The sequence below is a fragment of the Temnothorax nylanderi genome, unplaced genomic scaffold, assembly GCF_030848795.1.
Source record: "Temnothorax nylanderi isolate EJ_2023f unplaced genomic scaffold, tnyl_v1.0 TNYL_tig0116_pilon, whole genome shotgun sequence".
In the NCBI taxonomy this organism is placed as follows: domain Eukaryota; kingdom Metazoa; phylum Arthropoda; class Insecta; order Hymenoptera; family Formicidae; genus Temnothorax; species Temnothorax nylanderi.
In genome coordinates, this window is record NW_027249178.1 from 443,798 (window position 1) to 462,966 (window position 19,169).

The window sequence follows — 19,169 nt, forward strand, 5'->3', positions numbered from 1 at the left end:
ACAATAGCCGTAAGAGTATGTAGTAAAAATTGACACCAAAGTCGATTATTCTTGGACAGTAAAAATTCTATTAATCAATAACTTACTGGCTTACATCTTATATCTACTTTTATACGACTATTAGTATTGTAGAATGGGCCTTGTCGTCCTTGTCCGTGTCCGCCATGTCTTCACCGTGTACTACACTACGTTGCGCAGAAACGTACGGCGCAGCAGCGACAGCACATAGACTTCAATCTATGATTTTCAAGTAAACGATTTTGTTCAAGCAACAAACACAGTTATTTAAGATACGATGAGATGGGCAAGTTTGTTACCGTAACAATCAAATTTTATTGTACTAGACATTACAGACGCGCGCGCTTCGCGCGCGCCATTTAGCTTTAACATTATGCTATTACTATTACACTATTAACCCTTGATACACACAACTGTCAAAATATACAATGACAGCTGCAAATAACTCGCACAACGCATCGAGATAACCAATCGGCATCGCGGAAAAGAGGCTTCAATTTTTCGATACAAACAAAATTCACTCAGTTAACACGCCTTTTTTAAAAGTGGAACAAATAAATTGATTCAAACATAAAATTTGGTTCGTGTAACATTTCACTTGCTTCCCGTAATATGGTTTTTTAAGTGAATATACAAAAATTACATATTCAGTCAACAAAATGGTTTAACCAAAGAATTTCGTTTTATTCAACCAAATGGGTTTCTCAGTGTATAGGAATATTTAACGAAAGGTTGTTCGATTGGTGGACGGGGCCACCACACGGGGCTAAGTTTTTCTTGAATACCCCGGATGTTTCAGCGTGCAAAATTGTTTGGTAGCATACGTACACCTTGAGCAATCCGCAGTCTATTTTCTTTCGGAAAACATGGAGATGAGTACGCTCAGTCGCGTGGTGAGTTTGGTCTTCGCGCCTGCGGAATCTGGCCGTACCTAATACCGTCAACCCGTTGTAATGCTTTGTTTTGGATTGTGATGATGGGCACAGCTCAATTTTTTCAGTGTCAATATGTGGCGATACACTTTTACACTGATAATTTTTCCGATTTAATGGATTGTGTAAGCAGCGCCATGGCGTATAGTCTGTTGTTCATCAAATTCAGTATTTTATGGGTAAATCAACGGTAAGACATATACGTAATATTTTGTATTATGGCTTATAGCTTATAAAATAAAATATTATATTTTTATGAGTGATTAGAAATATTACAGGATTACATATGCTGTGATAACATATGTGGATATAGACTTTATTTTAAACTATTAAATGCTTCATTTTTTGCGTAACAAACATGTGACTTGGCACGTTATTTTTATATTTAATTTGTTATAATGATTACTTACTTGAAAGAAGTAGATAATAATATTATATGCACTATTGACATATGTAATTCCTTTTAGAACGTTTTTCGACATATTGTAAATGATGGCCAGAGACTGGAAGAACCGCGTCTTGACTGACTGCAGTCTACACGATCAACAGCGCTAAACTCTCCCATCGTTTTACAAACTGGCTTATCGGTCTTCAACTGACTGCCATAGTTCTGTATAGCTGCGGCGTACTTGCTGTAAACACTGGTGATGTTCGAAGGATGAACGTGTCCGCGCGGGAACACATCTTGAAGATGAAGCTGCCATTCCAGGTTGACACGTGAGACACGTCTCTCATTTATGTGCTTGTTACGATCCTCGAGTTTCTTCATCTGGCGATGTGTGGAATTTCCATGGTAAATTCGCTCATTGTCACTCTGGTAAGTTTGCGATGCCACTTGACGACGCAGAATTACACGATCAGCGGCTTTATCATTTAAGACGTGAATCCTAGATACTGCACATCGGTGGTCAAATCGATATCCTTCGCGCCTGGCTATTGGACGCTATCTCCAAAAATTTGATGCACACTGTGGACGGGATAACGATAAGACAGTTGATATCAAAGCACCAACAAATTATCATGTTTTCGGAGAACATCGAGAATCTTTATACATACATCGCGTTGATGCTATTCGTGTCGGATACTCTCATTATATGCTGTCTATTAGGATTCATAATTGTCACTGTGAGTAATGTCGGCAGAAAGCGTCACTTTATGGGTTTTAAATTTTATCAACAACCGTTGATAATTTGAAATATTTCAATTCTTTACGTACATAGTTTTGGATAACACACATAGAAAAGGACAGATTGCTTCTAACTTACCACGTTCGGTGTTACTACGGTCAATCGGTACACCTGACGGACCGGCAATCTTAGTGAGATCCGTATTATATTTTACATTGTGATGAACCTCGAAGCATTTGTATACTGTTTCGCTGGTGAATACTTGAATGCCAAGGTTAGCGCCGACAATCCTGCGGCACTGATGATTTCGATTATACACGAAAATCCAAAATCCATCTTTTCCTTGTAGAGTAAAATGATCGGAGATGCGGCTTACGATTCTCTCTGGTACGATGTCACCACTGAAAAGAGCCAAATTGTATTATTTGTTATTCTAAGATCGCAAAACCGATTAACCATCACAATCGGAAAAATTATGGATCTCTCTTTGGAACGGTTTACTAGCGTAAGATTTTTGTGACATATATTTTCGAGATTTTTAACAAATACTACATGCAAAAATAATATCTGAAAATTCTCTTAATTAATATTAGAACAGATATGTTTTTTACAGCATAATTAAAGATACATTCGAAAGAAAAATCATAAATTCGTCTTGTTTAACTGATTATTAATATTTCATATAATTTATAATACGACATTATCGATCAATATTGTAGGTTGTGCAATGAAGGCATCAGCATCATATATTTCTGTCCTATTAGCGATGAACTGAATATTAAGCTCAATCTCTAAACATTATGATAATATAATGATAATATCGTGATAGCGTATGGCAGTAGCATGAGGTAATAGTATATAATTATTAAATAAATTATAAAAGTATCTCAGTAATAACAATATAAAAAATATTATTATTGTTATTTTATATGTTTACATAATAGAATTTATTTCTAATAATTTAATTAATTACTTTTGCTTCCATGTGTAAAATAAAACATCGAAAGTATATTAACATAAATGCTCTTCTTGGATAATCAGATATTCCCTTAGAAATTTTCTTAATGTTTATATAATATTATGATGCCTAAGAAACAGTCCTTTTCGAAAGATTAACAAGCTCTTTGCATTTTGTGATGTTTTTTAGAGCTAATATTATGCTTATTGTTTGTGTGAAAAACGCCTTTGTTACTAGAATATAAAACTTCACTAAGCACTACGTTTCTCTGCCTCTTGCTTCTAGCTTACTTTTTGACGATTATTACGCGTACCTGTATCTGACGAGCAACAGAGTTTCATACAAAATCGTGCGATTTACATATTTCAGGGGAATAAGTTGCGATCGCGTGCACACTCGCTGCACTTACGTAGTGGGCGAGAAAGAATATCTTTTGATATTATAAGAGAACAAAATCACGGATCAAGAACCTTTCGACTTCTCCATCTTCCCTCTTCCTTAAAATATTTTCCCCTACGCACGCAAATACAAAACTTTTCTTACGGTCGTCGAACACGGTTCAATGCCCTATGTATATTCACATGTTGATATCTGATGTTGCTTGAATTTTTAAAGAAAATAATGTACAGAGCGCCACGCCACCGTTTTGTCCGAGAATTCGAGAGGGAGAGGTCGGTCACTCGGAAACTTTCTTTTTTTATCGACAATTGCACACGCACTCTACGAACGTTGCGATCAAAATATTTAATAAGCCGTCGTTCGTGGGAGGGTGAGCCCCACTCTTGCTTTCTTTCGAGCATTCAGTTTGTACGGAGACACCGCATTGTGCACATCATACGGTCGATCAAGTGTTTTTTGTTTTTAAAATTTTCTTATCGGAATCAACGCATGTTGACGGTGCAAAATAATAAGATAATTATAGGTACTAACAGGAATATGAAAGTACAGAATACAGTTAGCAAAGTGATAGAAATTTGTCTACGAATTTTTGGCATCTGGCCGAATATATCGTGCGTTTTATTACGTCGACTGTTCTGGATCTTCACGCTCGTAATCGAGCAAGCTCTTCAATATCGATATATCGTAAACCACTTTTATTTGATCGAGTTTTCCGAGATAATGTTTATTTTTAGTACAGCAATGGCGTACACGATATTATTATTTAAACTTGTCATTTTTTGGTATAAGCAGCGGTGAGATACGCAACGGCACGTAGTGATACTAACTATCAGTGAAAAATTTGTTTTAAGTATCATTTAATTTTTTTATATTTTATTATAATATTTAACCACATTAAGTTTGTTACATACATATACATATAACATCTTGATTTAACAATTACTTTAGTCGATACATTATTGCAAACTATTTGGCAATTGCTTTGGTCGATAAATTAAATTATTTGGCAAATAAAAACGTGAACATTGTAACAAAGCTAAACCAGGACGAATTGCTGTAATAAATTAAATATCAAACACAAAGAGAAAATAATCGAACTCGCAAGAGTTATAAGTCAATGTACAACATAAAATTTTTCACCGATGGTTCGTATAACGCTTCATTGCGCTCGTTATCACGACTATGACCAATGATAACCGTTCGTAGAACGTTCAACAAGATATTAATGATGATGACGATTGATTGGGAAAAGTGTTCTAGGACGAATTTCAGCATGTTCACGACAACGAGCAATGTCAAACTGTCGCAGCGCTTCGCTAACATGACGGTGATTCTTTATTCGACATCTATAATCCTTTATTCGACATTTATAATTCTTTTTAGCTACAATGTCTTCGTAAAAGCCGCGGATGATGGCATCACCTTCAACGTTTCCACACAATTACTAATTCTAGACATGGAGCTGCCATTTGACGTTAATCGAAGATTCGTATATGAATCCGTCATAATTGTGCAATTTTTTCATTTGCTGTTGTCTGCTAACGCAGTGGGTTTATTAAATGCTTTCCTCATAACTCTGGTGAGTCCTGTTGCACCTGCAAAAAAAGATTGTCATGATTATTATTTATTATATTATTCTATTATTTATATTATTTATAGAAATTAATTTTTTTATTAATTATATCATAATATCAATTGATGGACGAAATGTACAGGTACTTATTTTCTATATTATAAAATATAGTTGACTAGCAGTTGTACAGCTTTTCAGGTTTTAAAAGATTTTGTGCAGCATAAATTTAATCTAGGCATTTAAATTTTTATTTGCTACTATACATCAGTTGAGAGAAGTATATATTTTAGATATTGCATATAAGTGGACAAATCGATATTCTTCGCAAAAGTTTGATAGAAATTTTTCCAAAGGAAAAAAAGCTCAGTCCGAGTCATTTTATGATAAACAGAATAATAAAAAAACACCAGAAAATTATCACCTTTTCACAGCATATCGAAGATCTATATTCGTATATCGCGATGGTGCTGTTCGTATCAGATACTTTGGTTATCTGTTGCTTAGGTTTTACAATTGTCGCGGTAAGATATTTTGATTAATTCTGCGGTTAAGAGAAATATATACATACCACAGAACCCGCTTTGATAAATCTGCAGAATAAAAGATATTTATTCGCGTGCCTTTGATTATTCATCATTTTATGACTTTTCCCTTGCTCTTAGAATGTTTCTTAAAATTGTAGTCGATTGGTCGACCCGATGCTTTCAACAGTATAATCAAGACTATCTTATTTTACTTCCTCATGAATTCGGAAGCGTTCGTATTTTGTTTCGCTGGAGAATATTTAAGCGCTAAGGTTAGACATTGGGACTAATGTTATACATATACATAAACGATAAGTAAGCAGAACATTACGTAATAGTTTCTAAAAGATACAAGATCCATCATTCAATAGAGTAAAAGCATTGGAGATGCTGCATACGATTCCCTCTGGTATGAATTAGATTCCAAAGATAATCGAATTATATTGCTCTTAATAATGAGGTCGCAAAATCAATTAACCATTACAATTGGAAAGATAATGAATTTATCTCTAGAACAATTTAGCAATGTAAGTTTTATCTTAGGTTTTTGTTTTGTACGCAAAACTTTTTACAGATTTTATATTATTTTATTTTATATTAAAATTATTTTGCCATAATTATTCAGAATTAATAAAAAATGGAAAATATGTTATTTCTTCTTAAAATATAGAATATTACTATCAATTAATTTTTGTAATGTACTATATATTTCTTTATTCGATATTTGTATTTTTATATATTTATTTTACATAATGATAAATTATATTTGCTGCAATATTCACCTTACTAAATTATTAAGTCGAGTTATATTGTTATATTATTAAAATGAGTCAGATAACAAATACTTCTTACATTGAATTTAAATATTTATAAATTCTGCATTAATATTCTTATAATAATCAAATAATACTGTTACAGATTATAAAGACTTCGGCTTCTTACTTATCGATTCTACTTGCGATGTATTAAAGCGAAACTGCATTCTATTTACATCGACATTTTAATGAAAATTAACAGCTGGTTTAGTTGCAATAAAATTTGCATATGATTTAAAGTAAAAACGTTGCTATATTACTTATCATTGTTTTTTATGTCGGCGATGAACTGAATATTAAGATCAATCTCTATAATATTATGATTGTATAATATTATCTTGATAAGGTTTAGTAGTAGCATGAGGTAATAGTATATAGTTATTAAATGAATAATAAAAGTATCACAGTAATAACAATATTAAAAATATTATTATTATTAATATTTTATGAGTTTACATAATATTGATATTTGTTTGTAATAATTTCATCAATTTATTTTGCTTCCATCTGTAAAATAAAATATCTACAAAAATATTACAAAACAAATGCCCTTCTCGCATAATCGGATATTCCTTTAGATTTTCGTTAATGTACAAACAATATTATGATGCCTAAGAAACAGTCCTATTTAAAAAATTAAGAAAAGCTCTTTGTATTTTGTGATGTTTTTTCAAAGCTTATTTTATGCTTATCGTTTGTTAGGAACGCCTTTGGTACTGGAATAGAATACTTCACTCAGCACTTCGTTTCCACGTCTCTTGCTTCTGGCTTTCTATTTGACGATTATTGCCTACAACCTGTATCTGACGTGCACCGAACTCTCACTTAAAATTGCACGATTTATATATTTCGAGAGAATAAGTTGCTCGATAAGTTGTGAACGCGTGCACAATTCGCCGCACTCACTGTAATGCGCGAGAAAGAATATCTTTCGATATTAAGGAAACAAAATCTCGGTAAGGGAAACTTTCGCCTCTTCCATCTTCCCTCTTTCTCGAAAAATTCTCCCCTACGCACGCAAATACAAAACTTTTACGGTCATTGAACACGGTTCAATGCCTTGTGTACATTCACGCATTGTTGCTGTTGCTTGAATTTTTAAAGAAAATAATGCAGTGCGCGCTACACCATCGTTTTGCCCAAGAATTCGAGAGGGAGAGGTCAGCCATCCGGAAACTTTTTTTCTCTTCATCGACAATAGTACACGCAATCTATGCACGTTGCGATCAAAATATTTAATAAGCTGTGGCTCCTGGAGGGGTGAGCCCCACTCTCTTGTTCTCTTTCAGATGGTGCAAAGATACCACATAGTGCACATCGTACGATCGATCAGGTTTCTTCGTAACAACGTTTCAAATCAACGCATGTTAACGGTGCAAAATAATAGGATAATAATAATAGTAACACAAGTATGAAAGTAGACAATACAGTTAGCAAAGCGATAGAAATTTGTCTACGAATTTTTGGCATCTGGCCGAATACATCATGCGCTTTATTACGTAGACTCTTCTGGATTGTCACGCTCGTAATCGAGCAAGTCTTTCAATATCGATATATTGTAATGCATTTTTATTTGATCGAGTTTTCCGATAGGATGAAAATTTTAGGTTCAGCCATGGCATATTCGATACTTTTAACTAGACTTCTCATTTTTTGGTATAAGCAACGGTAAGATAACGGCATGTTGTGATACGCACTGTCAATGAAAAATTAGCTTTATGTATTATTTAACTTAATTATATTTAACAATATTATTCAACAACATTCAACATGTTAGTTACATATATTTAGTATTTTATCTTGATTTATTACTTTAGTCATTAGGATACACCTTTCGCAACTGGTTTGGTTGATAAAATAATTTATTTGGCAATTAAGAATGTAAACATAATAATAATGTGAATTAAATACGAATTGCTGAAATAAATAAGTTATTGTACACGAAGAAGATTTAAGCATAATTGCATGGATAAAGTGATTGCACAACAATTAATTTTTCATCGATGGTTCGTACAAGGGCTCCTTGCGGCCGTTATTAAAATTATGACCAATGAAAACCTTTCCTAGAACGTTCAACAAAATATTAACGATGATGGCGATCGACTGGGAAAAATGTACCAACTCAAAATTTAGTATGTTAACAACGAAGTGCAATGCCAAACTGTCTCAGCGCTTCACTAACATAACGGTGATTCTCTATTTGACAAATGTAACTCTTTTTAGCAGCAATATCTTCATAAAAAATATGGATGATGTCATAACTTCCAACGTTTCCACACGATCACTCATTATAGACATGGATTTGCCATTCGACATTAATCGAAGATTCGTATATGAATCGGTCATAATTGTTCAATTTCTTCACATGCTGATATGTGCTAACGGAATGGGTTTAATAAATGCTTTACTTATAAATTTGGTGAGTCCTAGCTGTTACCTGTTACGCAAAAAGATATTATTATTATTATTATTATTATTATGAGTATTATTATTATTATTATTATTATTATTATTATTATTATTATTATTATTATTATTATTATTATTATTATTATTATTATTATTATTATTATGAGTATTATCAATTATTTATAAATATTATTTCTTTAATATTGTATTAACCATAATATTAATTGATTAACGGAATGTACATGTGCAAATTTCCTATTTTATCAAAAATAGTTTATTAGCAATTGCGCTTTTCAGATTTTGAAAGATTCTGTGCAGCGCGTAAATTTAATATGTCATAAGCCATATAATATTTTTTCTTGCGACCTTTATTAGTACAGCTGTTGAAAGAAACGTCTATTTCAGATATTGCATATAAGCGGTCAAATTGATATTCTTCGTAAAAGTGTGTTGGAACTTTTTCCGAAAGAAAATAAGTGCAGTACGAATCGTTCTATGGTAAAAAGAGTAATCAAGAAACACCAGAATATTATCACTTTTTCAGAACATATTGAAGATCTGTACTCGTATATCTCAATGGTGCTTTTCATATCGGATACTTTGCTTATCTGCTGCTTGGGTTTTACAATGGTCACGGTAAGCGATTTTGATTAATTCTACGGTTAAGAGGAATATATAGGGGAGACCGGAGCGAAGTCGTCACTATTTTTTCGGTGCCGATTTTTAACAACAAGACAAATAATTTTAGTAAAATGTGGTGTACCGTTGTAAAGAGTGAACCCTTGGCTACAAAATTTATAAGGCCATTTTTGGTCTACGTCGCTTTGTTCAACCGGTATAGAGTAAAAACGACAAAGGTGCAAAGATTGAAATGTCAAAATTGCCAGGGCGGAGTCGTCACTCCATTATCGGACTAGATTTTAAATAAAAATACATAATTCCGATCATGAAAAATAATAGGATACATTTTAAATTATTTTTTAATAGAAAAATGGAAACATTTATTAATTAAAAACACGATGGCGGAAAATCATTACAAGAAAAACGCACGCACTTGTGTGCTCTATGCTCACACGAAATGCACTGTTTCTTGTCAGCTCTGTTCAAATTGCATTGTTGCAATTAAGAAATACAATAATGCATTTGCAACAAAAAATAGAGTGAAACCACCGGGATAAAATCGTCACAGTGACGAGTCCGCTCCGGTGGCTTGGTGACGACTTTGCTCCGGACACAGATTTTAAGTTTGATCGCTCATGAAATATTATAAATTAACAAAAATAAAAAAATTTTACTGAATTCGTGTTCAGCATGCATTACTCTTCAGAATCACTTATCTCGAGATTCGGAGAGAAAATAATATTTAAAATATTTAAAATTTTCGACGCGCAAAAAATTTTACTTTTGACCACTGAAAACACGTTTGCCTTAATGAAAATCACAACATGGCATATAATCTCACTAAACTCCGTTGGTCACATGGGTACCATAAGGAGTGAGTCCCGATTGCGCACATTACAAATCGGACACGACAATATTTCCCGATTGGGGGAAATACCATAAGTAACGTTTACTATATTAATGGCGAGTTCACACACCATACAGGTTTCGAGATAACTGTAGTGACGACTCCGCCCCGGTGACGACTTTGCCCCGGTCTCCCCTACTATATGAACCGCGCTGTTAATTCTGCAGATTAGAAGAGTATTAATTCGTGACTTTAATTATTCATCGTTTTATTACATTTTCTTGGCTCTTTCTTAAAATTCTAGTCGATTGGGCGACCCAATGCTTCAGATGGTATAATCAGGAATTTCTTGTTTTATCTCGCTGTGAATATAGAGGTATTTATATTCTGTTTTGCTGGAGAATACTTAAGCGCTAAGGTTAGATATTGAGACGAATATTGTATATGATAAATATTACAAAATACGTAATTGTTTCTAAGAGATACAAGATCCATTATTTAATAGAGCAAGAGCATTGGAGATGCTGCATACGATTCTCTTTGGTACGAATCAGATTCCAGAGACGGTCGAAATATATTGCTCTTAATATTGAGGTCGCAAAATCAATTAACCATTACAATTGGAAAGATAATGAATTTATCTCTAGAACAATTTAGCAATGTAAGTTTTATCTTAGGTTTGTTTTGTACGCAAAACTTTTTACGGATTTTATATTATTTTATTTTATATTAAAATTATTTTGCCATAATTATTCAGAATTAATAAAAAATGGAAAATATGTTATTTCTTCTTAAAATATAGAATATTACTATCAATTAATTTTTGTAATGTACTATATATTTCTTTATTCGATATTCGTATTTTTATATATTTATTTTACATAATGATAAATTATATTTGCTGCAATATTCACCTTACTAAATTATTAAGTCAAGTTATATTGTTATATTATTAAAATGAGTCAGATAACAAATACTTTTTACATTAAATTTAAATATTTATAAATTCTGCATTAATATTCTTATAGTAACCAAATAATACTGTTTCAGATTATAAAGACTTCGGCTTCTTACTTATCGATTCTACTTGCGATGTATTAAAGCGAAACTGCATCTATTTACATCAACATTTTAATGAGAATTAACAGCTGGTTTAGTTGCAACAAAATTTGCATATGATTTAAAGTAAAAACGTTGCTGCATTACTTATCATTGTTTTTTATGTCGCCGATGAACTAAATATTAAGATCAATCTCTATAATATTATGATTGTATAATATTATCCTGATAAGATTTAGTAGTAGCATGAGGTAATAGTATATAGTTATTAAATGAATAATAAAAGTATCACAGTAATAATAATATCAAAAATATTATTATTATTAATATTTACATAATATTGATATTTGTTTGTAATAATTTCATCAATTTATTTTGCTTCCATCTGTAAAATAAAATATCTACAAAATATTACAAAACAAATGCCCTTCTCGCATAATCGGATATTCCTTTAGATTTTCGTTAATGTACAAACAATATTATGATGCCTAAGAAACAGTCCTATTTAAAAAATTAAGAAAAGCTTTTTGTATTTTGTGATGTTTTTTCAAAGCTTATTTTATGCTTGTCGTTTGTTAGGAACGCCTTTGGTACTGGAATAGAATACTTCACTCAGCACTTTGTTTCCCCGTCTCTTGCTTCTGGCTTTCTATTTGACGATTATTGCCTACAACCTGTATCTGACGTGCACCGAACTCTCACTTAAAATTGCACGATTTATATATTTCGAGAGAATAAGTTGCTCGATAAGTTGTAAACGCGTGCACAATTTTCCGCACTCACTGTAATGCGCGAGAAAGAATATCTTTCGATATTAAGGAAACAAACTCTCGGTAAGAGAAACTTTCGCCTCTTCCATCTTCCCTCTTTCTCGAAAAATTCTCCTCTACGCACGCAAATACAAAACTTTTACGGTCATTGAACACGGTTCAATGCCCTGTGTATATTCACGCATTATTGCTGTTGCTTGAATTTTTAAAGAAAATAATGCAGCGCGCGCTACACCATCGTTTTGCCCAAGAATTCGAGAGGGAGAGGTCAGCCATCCGGAAACTTTTTTTCTCTTCATCGACAATAGTACACGCAATCTCTATGCACGTTGCGATCAAAATATTTAATAAGCTTCGGCTTCTGGGGAGGAGGAGAGGGAGTGAACCCCACTCTTGCTCTCTTTACGAAGCTTTCAGTCTGTACAGAAATACCACATTGTGCATATCGTATAGTCGATTAGGTTCTGATCATAACACCGATTAAAGTGGTCTTATCAAAATCGATATACACGTTAACTTTGCAGAACAATAGGAAAATAATAATAAGTGAAATATGAAAGTGGAGAATACAGTTAGCAAAGCGATAGAAATTTGTTTACGAATTTTTGGGATATGGCCGACTACATCGTGCATTTTATTACGTAGACTGTTCTGGACCGTCATGCTCATAATCGAGCAAGTCTATCAATATCGATATATCGTAATGCATTTCGAATTATCCGAGATTTTTGACATAATGAAAATTTTGAGTTCAACAATGGCGTATACGATATTTTTCATTAAACTTGTTATTTTTTGGTATAAGCAACGGTGAGATACACAACGACACATAGTGATACGCACTATCGGTGAAAAATTAGGTTTAAGTATTATTTAATTAATTATATTTAATTATATTATTCAACAACATTAAGTTTGTTACATACATTTAATATTACATTTTAACAATTACTTTTGATAAAATAGACTTCAATATTTGCTAATGCGTTTGTCGATAAAATAAATTGAAAAAGTGAATATTGTGACAAAGCAAAACCAGAGACAAAATACTGTAATAAATTAATTATTTTACATAAGAAAGAAACGAGCGGACTTGCATGGGTAAAGTTAATGCACAACAATCAATTTTTTACCGATGGTTCGTAAAACTCATCGTTGCAGCCGTTATCACGATTATGATCAATGAAAATCTTTCTTAGAACGTTCAACAGTATATTAACGATGATGGCGATCGACTGGGAAAATAGATCCAACACGAAATTCAGTATGTCAGCGACGACGTACAATGCCAAACTGTCGCAGCGCTTTGCTAACATGACGGTGATGCTCTATTTGATATCTATAATTTTTTTTAGCAGTGATATCTTCGTAAAACGCGCGGATAATGAAATAGCCTCCAACATTTCCACACCAATACTCATTCTTGAGATGGATTTGCCATTTGACGTTAATCGAAGATTTGTATATGAATCGGTCATAATTGTTCAATTTCTTCATTTGATACTGTGTGCCGAAGCAATCGGTTTATTAAATGCTCTTCTCATAAATCTGGTGAGTTCCTATTACACAAAAAGATATTATTATCATATTATTGTAAGTATTATTTATTAATTCTATTATATATAAATATTAAGTTCTAGATATTTTATCAACTATATTATTAATTGAATTAATAGAATGTACATGTGCATATTGCCTACTACATGCGCTTATGGAAATAATTTTTTAGCAATTGCGCTGTTAAGTTTTAAAAGATTTTGTGCTGCATAAATTTAATCTATACATTTAATATTCTTTCTTGCTACCTCTATAAGTACTGCAGTTGAAAGAAACGTATATTTTAGATATTGCACATAAGCGGTCAAATCGATATTCTTCGTAAGAGCGTGACGGAAATTTTTCCAAAGGAAGGAAAGTGCAGTCCGAGTCGATCTGTGGTAAAAGAAATAATCAAAAAACATCAGAAAGTTATCATCTTTTCAGAGCATATCGAAGATCTATACTCGTACATCGCGTTGGTATTATTCGTATCGGATACTTTGATTATCTGCTGCTTGGGTTTTGCAATTGTTGCGGTAAGGAATTTTTATTAATTCTGCGGAGGAATATATATTATAGAACTCGCTCTATTAAATCTGCAGATTAGAAAAGTAGATATTAATTCGTGCCTTTAACTATTTATCATTTTATCATTTTTCTCTTGCTCTTATAATATTTCTTAAAATTCTATATAGTCGATCGGTCAACCGAATGCTTCAAAAATTATACTTAGGACTCTCTTATTTTACTTCAATACGAATCTGGAAGCGTTCATATTCTGTTTCGCTGGAGAACACTTGAGCGACAAGGTTAGACATTGTGTCGAGAATATTGTAGACGATAAATAAGCCAAATATATATATTACGTAATTGCTTCTAAAAGCTACAAGATCCATTATTCAATAGAGCAAGAGCATTGGAGATGCTGCGTACGATTCTCTCTGGTACGAATCAAATTCCAGACACAGTCAAACTATATTGTTTTTAATAATGAGGACGCAAAATCAATTAACCATTACAATTGGAAAGATAATGAATCTGTCTCTAGACCGATTTGGAAGTGTGAGTCTATCTCAGATTTTGTCTTATACGTGACACATTTTACCGCTTTTATACTGAAGATTGTTCTGCCCTTTTGTGCCAATAATTATTTAGAATAAAAAAAAATGTTATCTCTTTCTTAAAATATAAGTAGAATATTAGTTTTCATTAATTTTTGTTGTGTACCGTTTATTTTCTAATAAATGTTTATATTTTTGTATATTTGTCTTAAAAAACAAACAATATTTGTTGCAATTTCTCATTGTTCATATTATTAAAACGAACAAAGTAGGAAATAAATAACTTTTCATATTGAATTAAAATATTCATTATTTCTACAATAATATTCTTATAATAATCAAATGATACTTTCAGATTGTAAAGGCTTCGGTATCCTATATATCGGTTCTACTTGCAATGTATTGAAGCAAAACTACAATTTATTTACATCTTAATTATTACAGCATTACAGAGTTTACTGTAGCGTTACCGCTATTGTTATTGTTATTATATTGTTGCAAAAAAATTTGCGTATAAATTAAAGTAAAAAACCGTTGCTATATTACCTATACCATTCTCTTTTATGTACATGCATATTTGCATGCGTGTAAGTGTTTCAGTTCTGTGGGCTGAGCTACTTATCGGGTGCGTCTTCATGTGGCGGCTCGGAAGTTCTCCAGGTGATCTATGGGCAGATTGCAACATGAATACTGCATTTCTTGCTAATAATTAATTTAATTTTTCTTCCATCTGTAAAATAAAACATGCGCGGATAAGTATATTACATAACAAATGCTCTTCTTGCACAATCAGATATTCCTTTACATTTTCGTTGAAATAATATCATAATGTTTATGAAACAATTTTTTAGAAAGATTAATATATGCTTTTTGTACCTTGTGATGTTTTTTTAAAGGTTATATTATGCTTGCCGTTTGTGAAGAACGTCGTTGATACTGAAACATAAAACTTCACTCAACACTGCGTCTCCCTGTCTTTTGCTTCTGGCTTCTGACTATTTGACGATTATTGTGCACAGCGACCAATATATTTCAGAAGAATAAATTGCGGACGCGTGCACATTCACCGCGCTTAGTATAATGCGCGAGAAGGTATATCTTTTGATAGGGAAACAAAATCTCGGAAAGAGAAACTTTCGCCTTTTCCATCTTTCCTATTTTCTCTCTGAAATTCTCCCCTACGCATGGAAGTACAGAACTTTTCTTACGGTCACCGAGAATAGTTTAATGTCCTATGTATGTACATTCGCGTGCTGTTGTCTGCTGTTGCTTGAATTTTTAAAGAAAATAATGCACTGAGCACTACATCACTGTTTTTCCAGTAAATTCCCAGTAAATTCCCAGAAGGGAGAGGATCGGCCACCCGGAAACTTCTTTTTCTTTTATCGACAATTGTACACGCAATCTGTGCAGGTTGCGATCAAAATATTTAATAAGCTGTGGTTTCTGGAGGGGTAAAAACCCCACTCTTGCTCCCTCTGAAGCTTTCAGTTTGTACAGAGACACCACATTGTGCATATCGTATAATCTATCAAGTGCTATTGTCATAACGCCGCTAAAAAATTTTTTTATTGGAATACACGTTATCGGTGCAAAATAATAGGAAAATAATAATAACAGAAACATGAAAATAGAGAATACAGTTAGCCAAGCGATAGAAATTTCTCTACGAATTTTTGGGATCTGGCCAAATGTATCTTGCGTTTTATTACGTAGACTATTCTGGACCGTCATGCTCGTAATCGAGCAAGTCTTTCAATATCGATATATTGTAGTGCATTTTCATTTGATTGAATTTACCGAGATGATGAGAATTATAGGTTCAACAATGGCGTATACGATATTTTTATTTAAACTTTTAATTTTTTGGTATAAGCAGCGGTGAGATACGCAACGTGATGTAGTGATACGCACTATCGATGAAAAATTTGCTTTAAATATTATTTAATTTAATTGTATACATATTTAATTACATTATTCAATTATATTAAGTTACATTTTAGTATTACATCTCAATTCAACAATTATTTTATTCGAAAAATAAATTATTTTACAATTGTAAACGTGAACAACGTAATAAAGTTGAATGAAAGACAAGTAGCTTGTAATAAATTAATTATTTTACGCAAAAAGAAAATAAGCGGACTTGCATGGGTAAAGTCATTGTGATAATAAATTTTTCACCGATGGTTTGTATTACGCTTCGTTGCGGTCGTTATCACGATTATGATCAATGAAAATCTTTCTTAGAACGTTCAACAGGATATTAACGATGATGGCGGACAACTGGGAAAAGTGTTCCGACACGAAATTCAGCATGTTAATAACGAGGTGCAATGCCAAACTGTCGCAGCGCTTCGTTAACATGACGGTGATTCTCTATTTGACTGCTGTAATTTTTTTTAGCAGCAAAATCCTCGTAAAACATGACAATGGTGGCACAGCCTCAAACGTTTCCACACGATTACTCATTCTAGATATGGATTTACCATTTGACGCTAATCGAAGATTCATATATGAATCGATCATAATTGTACAATTTCTTCATTTGGTGTTATGCTCCGAAGCAATAGGCTTATTAAATGCTCTACTCATAAATCTGGTGAGTTCTATTACGCAGAGATATTATTATCTTTATTATTATGCATGAGTATTATCTATTATTTTACTTATACCTATTCATTTTTTAACATTTTATTAATCATAATATTAATTGATAGACAAAATTTACACGAGCATATTGTCTACATAATAAAATATAATATACTAGCAGTTGTACTGCTTCTCGGGTTTACAAAAAATTGTGCAGCATTATCTAGGCAGTTATATTGTTTTTCGCGAATTAAGTACACCAGTTGAGAAAAATGTTTATTTTAGATATTGCACATAAGTGGTCAAATCGATATTCTTCGTAAAAGTGTAATGGATATTTTTCCAAAAGAAGGAAATGGCAGATTGAGTCGTTTCATGGTTCAAAAAATAATTAAAAAACACCAGGAAATTATCATCTTTTCAGAGCATATCGAGGATCTGTACTCGTATATCGCGATGGTGTTGTTTGTGACGGATACTTTGATTATCTGCTGCTTGGGTTTTACAATTGTCGCGGTAAGCGATTTTGATTAAATCTGTAGCTAAGAGAAATATGTACTATCGGAACCGCGCTGTTGAATCTGTAGAATAGAAGAGTATTAATTCGTGACTTTAATTATTCATCGTTTTATTTCATTTCTCTTGGTCTTATAATATTTCTTGAAATTCTAGGCGATTGGTCGCCCCGATGCTTTCAACAATATAATTAAAACTCTCGTATTTTTCTTTCTTATGAATTCGGAAGCGTTCATATTTTGTTTCGCTGGGGAATACTTAAGTGCTAAGGTTAAACATAAAGACTAATATTGATAAATAAGTAGAATATCACGTAATTGCTTCTAAAAGCTACAAAATCTACTATTTAATAGAGCAAAAGCATTGGGGATGCTGCGTATGATTCTCTGTGGTACGAATCAGATTCCAAAGACAGTCGAATTATATTGTTCTTAATAATGAGGTCACAAAATCAATTAACCATTACAATTGGAAAAATAATGAATTTGTCTCTAGATCGATTTGGAAGTGTAAGTCTTATCTCAGATTTGTTTTATACGTTAAACATTTTACTGATATTATATTGAAAATTATTTTGCTAATATTAATCTAGAATCATAAAAAATAGAAAATGTGTTATCCTTTTTTAAAATATTATTAGAATATTACTATTAACTAATTTCGTAATATATCATTTATTTTTTATTAAATATTTATATTTTTATATATTTGTCTTAAATAGCAAACAGTATTTGCTGCAATATTTTCATTGTTATATATTATTGAAACGAGTCAAATGACAAACTAATAACTGTTGACAGTGAATTTTTATATTTAAATATTCATATTTTCTACATAAATATTCTTCTAATAATCATATAATACTGTTTCAGATTATAAAGGCTTCGGCCTCCTACATATCGGTTTTGTTTGCGATGTAGTAAAACAAAACTACGTTTTATTTAAATTTGTAATACAAGTTAATAATTGGTTATTGCTTAATTGTAAAAAAATGTTTATTAATTAAAGTAAAACCATTGCTGTATTACCTGCCATTCTCTTTTATGTGCGTGCATAATTTGCATGTGTATGTGCGTTTCAGTTTCTGTTGACTGAGTTACTTATCGGGCACATCTCGTTGTGACAGACCGGAATATGTCCAGGAGATCTATAAGTGTCTGACTATTCGAGTAGGCTCCTGGGTAGTGATGGCTATTACCGACCCTGCTGGCGTAAAATCCTTTCTGGCGCCATGCAGGAAAGCTGTGGACCAACTTTTCCATGCCAAGCTGGGAGCGATACTTAAAATACGCTAAACCTTTACAAAAAATTATAGTTTGAGCAGCCTGGCACCTTTGGAAGACGTTAAAGAAGCTAATCGATGTGTACCTGCGAGATGTTATTCCTGTGCTGCATTCTCTGCACGAGAA

The 19,169-nt window shown here is 32.4% G+C and overlaps 3 protein-coding genes and 1 pseudogene across 3 annotated transcripts; all 4 read left to right on the forward strand.

Annotated features, from left to right (window-relative positions):
* The first annotated feature begins 884 nt into the window (after nucleotides 1-884).
* On the forward strand, nucleotides 885-11,534 carry LOC139776327 (uncharacterized; annotated as a pseudogene).
* On the forward strand, nucleotides 3,793-6,624 carry LOC139776296 (odorant receptor 4-like). Its single transcript, XM_071712868.1, has 6 exons — nucleotides 3,793-4,228; nucleotides 4,641-5,013; nucleotides 5,298-5,528; nucleotides 5,690-5,803; nucleotides 5,903-6,058; nucleotides 6,450-6,624. Exons 1-6 carry the CDS (start codon nucleotides 3,924-3,926, stop codon nucleotides 6,498-6,500), a joined length of 1,230 nt encoding a protein of 409 aa, XP_071568969.1. The 5' UTR covers nucleotides 3,793-3,923; the 3' UTR covers nucleotides 6,501-6,624.
* A 1,007-nt stretch (nucleotides 11,535-12,541) lies between the features above and the next one.
* Nucleotides 12,542-15,205, forward strand: LOC139776252 (odorant receptor 67a-like). The gene is made up of 6 exons (XM_071712805.1): nucleotides 12,542-12,862; nucleotides 13,252-13,603; nucleotides 13,897-14,127; nucleotides 14,287-14,400; nucleotides 14,498-14,653; nucleotides 15,008-15,205. The coding sequence occupies exons 1-6, from the start codon at nucleotides 12,606-12,608 to the stop codon at nucleotides 15,056-15,058; spliced, it is 1,161 nt and encodes a 386-aa protein (XP_071568906.1). The 5' UTR covers nucleotides 12,542-12,605; the 3' UTR covers nucleotides 15,059-15,205.
* A 1,071-nt stretch (nucleotides 15,206-16,276) lies between these two features.
* LOC139776336 (odorant receptor 4-like) lies at nucleotides 16,277-18,784 on the forward strand. The gene is made up of 6 exons (XM_071712907.1): nucleotides 16,277-16,533; nucleotides 16,903-17,254; nucleotides 17,530-17,760; nucleotides 17,917-18,030; nucleotides 18,114-18,269; nucleotides 18,633-18,784. Exons 1-6 carry the CDS (start codon nucleotides 16,277-16,279, stop codon nucleotides 18,678-18,680), a joined length of 1,158 nt encoding a protein of 385 aa, XP_071569008.1. The 3' UTR covers nucleotides 18,681-18,784.
* Nucleotides 18,785-19,169: the final 385 nt, after the last annotated feature.